Source organism: Corvus brachyrhynchos, unplaced genomic scaffold (genome assembly GCF_000691975.1).
Source record: "Corvus brachyrhynchos isolate BGI_N302 unplaced genomic scaffold, ASM69197v1 scaffold158, whole genome shotgun sequence".
NCBI lineage: Eukaryota > Metazoa > Chordata > Aves > Passeriformes > Corvidae > Corvus > Corvus brachyrhynchos.
Genome location: NW_008239756.1, coordinates 483,028 through 490,445, shown reverse-complemented (window position 1 = coordinate 490,445; position 7,418 = coordinate 483,028). Strand labels below are relative to the sequence as shown.

General features: G+C 60.4%; 1 protein-coding gene across 1 annotated transcript in view; it reads right to left on the bottom strand.

Annotated features, from left to right (window-relative positions):
• The window catches only part of FBN3 (fibrillin 3), a 67,370-nt gene that overhangs the window by 27,972 nt on the left and 31,980 nt on the right, over positions 1–7,418 (bottom strand). Inside the window, exons 10-18 of the mRNA XM_017742465.1 lie at positions 5,199–5,351; positions 4,718–4,915; positions 4,230–4,373; positions 3,998–4,117; positions 3,250–3,375; positions 2,721–2,843; positions 2,120–2,395; positions 1,601–1,654; positions 255–380 (exon numbers count right to left, since the gene is read on the bottom strand). Of these exons, the coding sequence (XP_017597954.1) occupies positions 255–380; positions 1,601–1,654; positions 2,120–2,395; positions 2,721–2,843; positions 3,250–3,375; positions 3,998–4,117; positions 4,230–4,373; positions 4,718–4,915; positions 5,199–5,351 (1,320 nt within the window). The remainder of the gene's footprint in view (positions 1–254; positions 381–1,600; positions 1,655–2,119; positions 2,396–2,720; positions 2,844–3,249; positions 3,376–3,997; positions 4,118–4,229; positions 4,374–4,717; positions 4,916–5,198; positions 5,352–7,418) is intronic.

The window sequence follows — 7,418 nt, the reverse complement described above, 5'->3', positions numbered from 1 at the left end:
GGGCTGTGCAGGGCTGGGGTTCCGGCACTGCAGGAGCCCCGGCAGCCTGAGAGGTGCAGAAATGCAGCTGCACCCTCCCAGCAATGCAGCCTCAAACCACACACTGCAGGTCCTCATGCGGCTCCTTGCGCTGTCCCACGGGGATTTGGACGGTGCTTGAGGGCAGCAGGGGCTGCAGCAGCTCCTGGAGGTGCCTGGCACCCCCGGGCACCCCCTGAGCCCCAGTTGCCTGTGCTGGGCCAGGCCCGACTCACCCACGCAGTTCTTGCCCGTGGGGTCGGACTCGTAGCCCAGGTTGCAGATGCAGCGGTAGCTCCCCCGCAGGTTCTCACACATCCCGTTGGGGCAGATGTCGGGGTTCAGGGCACACTCATTGATGTCTGGCAGGGAAAAAGCCACATGAGATGGACCCCAGCAAACGCAAGGACAGAAACCTTGCACCTCCCGGTTCTTCACTGCAGAAATCGCGGAATCCCAGAATGGTTTGTGTTGGGAGGGACCTTAAAGCCCATCTCATTCCAGTTCCACCATCCCAGGTTGCTCCAAGCCCTGTCCAGCCTGGCCCTGAACACGTCCAAGGATGGGGCAGCCACAGCTTCTCCCTGCTCTGCTCCCCTGGTTTGGCCCATAAGGTCCTGACCCAGCCCGGCGCTCTGAGCTCAGGTGGAGAGAGCTGCATAAGGGGATGGGATAAGCCCAGTTTTATGTCAAGGGCTCTCAGGTCCTCGTGTGACATCCCTGAGTCTTCTTTACCCCAGTACTCAGGTCAGGCCCTTTAACTATCCCTGGATTCAGCACCGAGTGACCCAGAAGGGTGGCAGCCAGGTGGGCAGTGTCCCTTCCCTGCAGCACCATCCCTTCCTCTGCTCTTTTGGAGCCAATCCCTGGTGCCAGGGCAGGGATTTCACCCTGGCAAGCCCCAGCCTCGCCCAGCCCAGGGCAGTCAGTGCTGGCACCGCAGTGTCCCCGCAGTGCCAGATGGCCAGGGCTGCCCAGGCACTGCTGGCCTTTGTCCCCACACACTTGGAGCTCGGTTCCATCCAGGGAAACGCAGCCTGGAGAGCTCTGAGTGCAGTCCTGGCTCCAGGCAGGGTGGAATGACCAGAGCATGGCCTTGCTAGAAAGAGTCTCATCATTCCCCTGGGACTGCCTCCGGCCAGGACGTGGAGCCCTGGATGGGAGCTCAAGGAGCCACCAGGGCTTCACCTCTGGCTCCTTCCCATCTGGAAGGCTCGGCAAGGCCGTGACTGCCTGGCCGCTCTGTGCTCTCCCTGCTGATCCAGGCACTGCCCAGGGCTGGCACTGGGACCTCTTGGAACTCAAAGCAGCCCCTTGGCAGCACACGTTTGTCACCTCCCTGTCCCTGGGACACCCCAAGGAGGAGCCGGAGAGCAGCGGAGGGAAACACCCAGGAGGGTGCAAATGGTCCTGCTCCCCATTCCCATCAGAGCAGGGAGTAAAGCCCAGCCTCTCCCGGCACACGCTCCCACAGATCCATCCCCACGCCATGAAAAGCAGCTGAGGGTGCTGTGGGATGTGCCTGTGGAATCCTGCACGTCCCTGTGGAATCCCGCACGTCCCTGTGGAATCCTGCACCCACCTCTGCCATCCGCCGTTATCCCGATGCCGCTGCTGCAGAGAGCCTGGAATTCCGCTGGGGACAGAGCACAACAGAGCCGTCAGCGTGCCTGGACACTCCCCACAGAGACATTCACTGAGCTTAGAGCTGGGCTTAGTGCTTGTTTGTCAGAATGGCAGTTCTAGGCCTGGTTATGCTCATACAACACAAACACGGAATGAGCTGAGTTGGGAGGGACCCCAAGGATCATCCCCAGCCCAATCCCTGGCCCTGCCCAGGCACCCCAACAATCCCACCCTGTGCCTGGGGGCGTTGTCCAAACTCTCCTTGAGCTCTCCCAGCCTTTGTGCATTTTAATGCTGATACTTCCAGTTCCAACATCCCAGCACCAGATGTGGGCATCCACTCTCCATTTTTTGACTGCCTGGCGCCCCTTTCCCCATTCCTACAGTTCTCCAAGCTGCCCAAGCCATCCCAGTGAGCCACCAGGCCATCCCTGAGCATCTTCCCTGCTTCTGGCACACCCAGGGACGGACTCACCGGAGTTCTTGGCCGGGCAGGGCTGGCAGGGCTCTCCAAAGCCATGATCCGGGTTGGCGCAGCAGCACTCGGATTTGGTGACGGCGCCGGGGAAGGGGCGGGCACAGGTGCCCTTTTTGATGCCCCCGTAGCAGGTGCTGCGCATGTGGGTGTCCACGCAGACCCGGCCGTCCACGCCGATGGCCAGGCCCCCCAGGCACTCGCAGCGGAACGAGCCCTCCGTGTTGATGCACCAGCCGTTCATGCAGATCCCGGGCGTCTCGCACTCGTCGATGTCTGGGGATGGACACGAGAGTGAGGCGACCTCGGGGTGAGGGACACACGGAGAGAGGGTTGGGATGTGTGGAGAAGGGACTGGGACACAAGAACAGGAGGTCAGGACACAGGACAAGGCTCAGGTCACACAGAGAGAGGCTCAGGACAGGAGAACCTTTTCCCTTTTTCCCATTCTCCCACAACGGGACAATTTCTGGTGGTGGAGCAGGAGCTGCCTGGCCGCACCTTGGATTTCTCAGCTCCCCTTGGCCTGAGGCACTGACAAGTGACCAGGAATGTGGGCAGGGGCTGGAACTGGGAAGAGCCCGGGTTGGGATTTACTCACCCACGCAGTAGCGCCCGTTGGGAGCCAGGACGAAGCCGGGCTTGCAGATGCACTTGAAGCTCCCGTCCTCATTGATGCACATCCCGTTGAGGCACATGTTGGTGGTGGCACACTCGTCGTGGTCTGGGGGCACAGACAGGACCCCAGAGCTGCAGCAAGACCCTCCTGTGCCCAAAATCCCCGTGCCCCATCCCATAGCCAAATTGTGGCAGTGGGTGCTGGTTCTCAGAGGGGACAGAGGGGGAGCAGGGTTTGGGTGGACGGGACCTCCAAGAGCATCAGCTCCAAGCCCAGGGTCACCTTTCCTGGTCAGAGCTGTCCTGCTGCATTCCCAGTGCTCCTGGGGGACCTCCTGCTCCAGCCCCAGCCCTGCTGATCCCCACAGCCCAAACCCCACTGGAGCACAACACCCCCATGGAAACACCTCCCCAATCCAACCCTCTCCTTGGGGGATATCCCAGATTAAATCCCCAGGGAGAACATGATCCCAGCTCAGCCCTGAGCTCCTGGAGGCCCCCAGGACCCTCACCAACGCAGTTCTTGCCATCGGGGGTGATCTCAAAGCCGGCGTTGCAGATGCACTGGAAGCTGCCGTCGGTGTTGACGCAGCGCCCGTTCCTGCACATCACCCCATTCATGATGCACTCATCAATGTCTGCAGGGAAATCACCAGAAAGTGGGAGCAGGGGGAATGGGAGCAGTCCCAGCTTAATATCGCCCGTGAGAAACCCAGGCAGGTGTCCTCAGATACAGGAATTCATCTTCAAAAATCCCATTTGGAAATGAGGAATCTTTTCACACTGCCAGGCAACAGGGAGCCTTTGGAAGCCACTTTGTCAGGAGGGGAGAAAATAAAAAACTCAGAGCTTGGGCACTGCCAGGGAAATCTGCCTTTGCTTGTTGTTCCCACGGTGGAACATTCCCTTCCCATCCTTTTCTGGCCATCCCTCACCTGCAGCAGCATCTTGGCAGAACAGCCTTGCTGGAAATCCTGCATCCATATAAATAGGGCCCAGAATCCCCCCTTTTGTCGGATAAAGTTCTCCCAGCAGAGTTCTGCTCTTGTGGAGGACTCTGAGGGTGCCTTGATCGCCATCAGAAAATTTCAAGGAAGGCCAAGGCAGAGGAAACTTCTCCTGGACAGATCCCATCCCACACCTGGCGGTGCTGGACACTCCTCCCTGCATTTCGCCCCTACAACCCTTTTGTGGTGCCAGGGGCTCTGCTGACCCCTCTGCCACCCCTGCAGCTCCCCCAAAGCAGGGCACAGCCCTTACCAATGCAGGCCTGCTTGGTGGGGGTGCTCTGGAAGCCCTCGTGGCACTTGCAGTGGTAGGAGCCCGGGGTGTTGACACAGTCGCCGTGGACGCAGGGGCTGCTCGAGCACTCGTCCACGTCTGCAAGGGAGGGAAAACCAACCTGTGAGGGACCCTGGGGCACAGCAAAGCCCAGCAACGGGAAAACCAGCCCGGAGGGGCCCTGGGAGCTTTGGGAACAGCCCCTACCCACCAATGCACTCCCCTCTGACGTCCTGCTTGTAGCCCATGTTGCACTCGCAGCGGTAGCTGGACGGGGTGGGGATGCAGCGCCCGTTCAGGCACAGGTTGGTGAAGTGTTTGCAGATGTCAATGGTCTGGTTCAGCGTGGCCGTTCCTGGGGGGCACAGGGAAGGTTGGGGAGCCCTTGGATGTCCCAGGAGCTCTCTGGGGGGACGTCAGAGGGGTCCAAGGTCGGGGGGAAACCACGGAGAGTAAGGCGGTGACAGGAAAGCTCCATTCCTCATTGGGAATCAGGGGGATATCCCAGAGCGGAGCCAGCCCCGCTGGATCTGTTTGCGGGCTCAGCTCCTGCCCAGCGTCGGTGCCACATCCCAGCACTCCCCGGAGCCAGGACATTCCCTGAGCACACCCCTCTGCTCCCGTGTGTCTGGCTGGGAGCGGCATTCCAGCCCTCGGGAACACCCCTGCTCCCAGAGCCAGGACAAACCCGGGAATTACCGATGCTGGAGCTCCCCGGGCCCATCCCGGGCAGGCCCGGGATCCCGCCCTGTCCGTTCGCCCCGTTCGGGCCGATGCCTCCGGGCCCGTTGAGTCCTGGCCCGACTCCGTTGGGCCTGAATTCAGGAATTCCTGGGAAGTTCCTGGGGAAGCCTGGCACGACCGGGAGTCCCTCGATGCAGAGCCTGCGGTACTCGTCTGAAACAAAACAAGGCTGTTCCAGCAGGGCCCGGATCCCCTGCAGGGAGCCGAGGGACAGGCAGGGAACACAGGGGGTTCCTGATGGGAATGGGGCAGAGGGAGATTTCCCCATGGGAACGGTGGCTTTGGCAAAGGAGCTCCCATCCCTGGAGGGGTTTAAAAGCCATGGGGATGTGGCACTTGGGGACAGGGTTTCATGGCCTTGGCAGTGCTCTTGGAGAGCTTTTCCAACCTTGTCTTACAACACCCCCAGTTTTAGGATCCCAGGGGTGTCACTCACCCGAGCCCCGCACGGGGCACATCTCGGGGGTCTGGCCAATGGCCCAGCAGCGCCCCGAGTCACAGCAGCACTGCATCCTGCTGGCCTGGCCCGGCACATCCCCGGCACAGCGACCACCCAGCAGCGCCGAGAAACACGTCCCCAGCCGCTGGTCTGCGGGAGGAGGAAGGGGAAGGGGAAGGGGAAGAGGAAGAGGAGACACGGTCACAACGTGCCACCACCCCCCTCTCAGCCAGCTCCTGAGGGCCCATTCCCAATGGAATCTCTCCCGGCCGTCCCCTCTCCCAGTGTGACCCCCCTGTTCCGTCTCATCCTCCCAGATCATGAGGTTCTCCCTCTGGAGCACATCCAGGAACTCATTCCCAGTGTTCAACCTCCCGTTCCCATTTGGGCTCCTCAGTCCAGCCAGACCAGAGCCAGAGCTGGGCAACGCCTCCCCATTGGATTGTCCATTGGGAGCTGCATTCCCTGCCCTGCAAGAAGGACAGGGGACCCAGCAGGTCCTGGATGAATTCCCAGAGCACAGAACAGGGACATTCCCACCTCATCCCGTGCTTCCTCCCTTCCCAAAGTCATGGGATCACGGCCAGGTGTTTCCCCTCCTGAAGCCACCCCTGCCCAGCGTGTCCTTCCCCCCTCAGGTCCCAAAGTGTCCCACATCCCAGGCTTCCCACGAGGAATCATCCCCTGCCAGGCCCCAGCATCCCTCGCTGCACAAATGGAGCTGTTCCCAATTCCAGCTCCCTCCAGGCTCCCGTTCCCAGCGTGTCCCTGTCCCTGGCTGATCCCAGCTGGACTGAGCTGGAGCAGAAGGAGCCCTGGATGGGGTCAAAGCCACTCACCCCGAGCCTGGCCCTGCTGGGGGGGGTTTGTGGCTCCTGCCAAGGCCCAGGGGACTGAGGGTCTCTCACATCCAGCAGGCTCCACCTGGCACCAATCCCTCCAGGAAAACCTGGAATCTTCCCCTCATTCATCTCCCACCTTGTTTTTTCTAAAGTCAGTTAATGAGGGGGAAAGTCTCCTGGGATGTGGCTGCCATCAGCCAGCAGGGAATGTACATCCTGGGAATGTAATTGGAATTAATTGCCTGGCGCTGTTTGATCTGTGGGCTGTGGGGGCACTTCTGCTCCCAGCACAGCTCGGGGACCCGCAGGGGACAGTGACCCCAGTTCAAACCAGCAGGTCCTTCCTCAGGCACGTCCCCCACCCCTGCTCAGAGCTGGATTCTGTGGGAATTGCTCCTTTCAGGAAACTTTATCCACCAAAAACACCAGCAGAGAGAAAGTCAGGCCTGGAGAAGGGAAGGTTGGAAGCAGGGGTTGAATGCAAGGCTGGATTAGCTCCTGATGCTGAGGAAGGGGAGGAGAAGCCATGGGGGTGTTCTGCTCCCAGGGCACAGCTTTGCACAAAACCCCAGTAAGGCAGAAAATGCTGCAGGAGAGAGGGGAGGGGAAATTCCAGATGGGATTAGAGAGAGCTGCGGGGTGGGGACTGAGCCCAGAGGGCTCTGGGGGGTGACAGGGCTCAGCCAGGATGGCAGAGCACAGAGGGAGCTGGTCCTGCTCCTCCTGAGGGGCCAGGAGTGATTCCAGGCTGGATCTGGGATCTGGCAGGCCTGCACCCATCCCATGGGGCGTGTCCTGACCCCAGGAGAGGCAGGAGAGATTATCCAGCACGGCTAATCCCACAGAACTGGGCTGGTGGGAGGTGTCCCTGGACATCCCTGGATGAGCTCTGAGATCCCTCCCAACCTGTTCCATGATTCCATAACCCTCATGTTTCCTTTTTCCTCTTGTTTAGACAAAAGTGGCCAAAAAGGGCTTTCCAGGCAGGCAAAGCCCTCAGTGCTCCCAACCCTCTGTGAGCCAGGGCTCTGCCAGGCTCAGCAAGACCCAGAACCTGAGGCACTGAATCTCCTGATGCTGCCCAAGGAGAGGCACAACCCAAATCCTTCAGAGCTCTGCTGCACTCTCAGGGAAAGAAAGAGCTCAGAAAGGCCAGAGCAGGAGTGCTGAGTCGCAGGGATGGAGGGAGGGAGGGAAGGAACACCATGTGCGTGTCTGGGAATGCACAAAGGCCATTTCTCTTCATTTGAAAATTATTCTTTTAAGCTGCTCTGCAAGAGGAACCCATTGTACCAAGGAAAATCCACTGAGCCCCCCCAGCTGCTGCAGCAGCTCCTGCGCTGCCTGCCGAGCCTTCACAAGCAGGGGTGGGGGG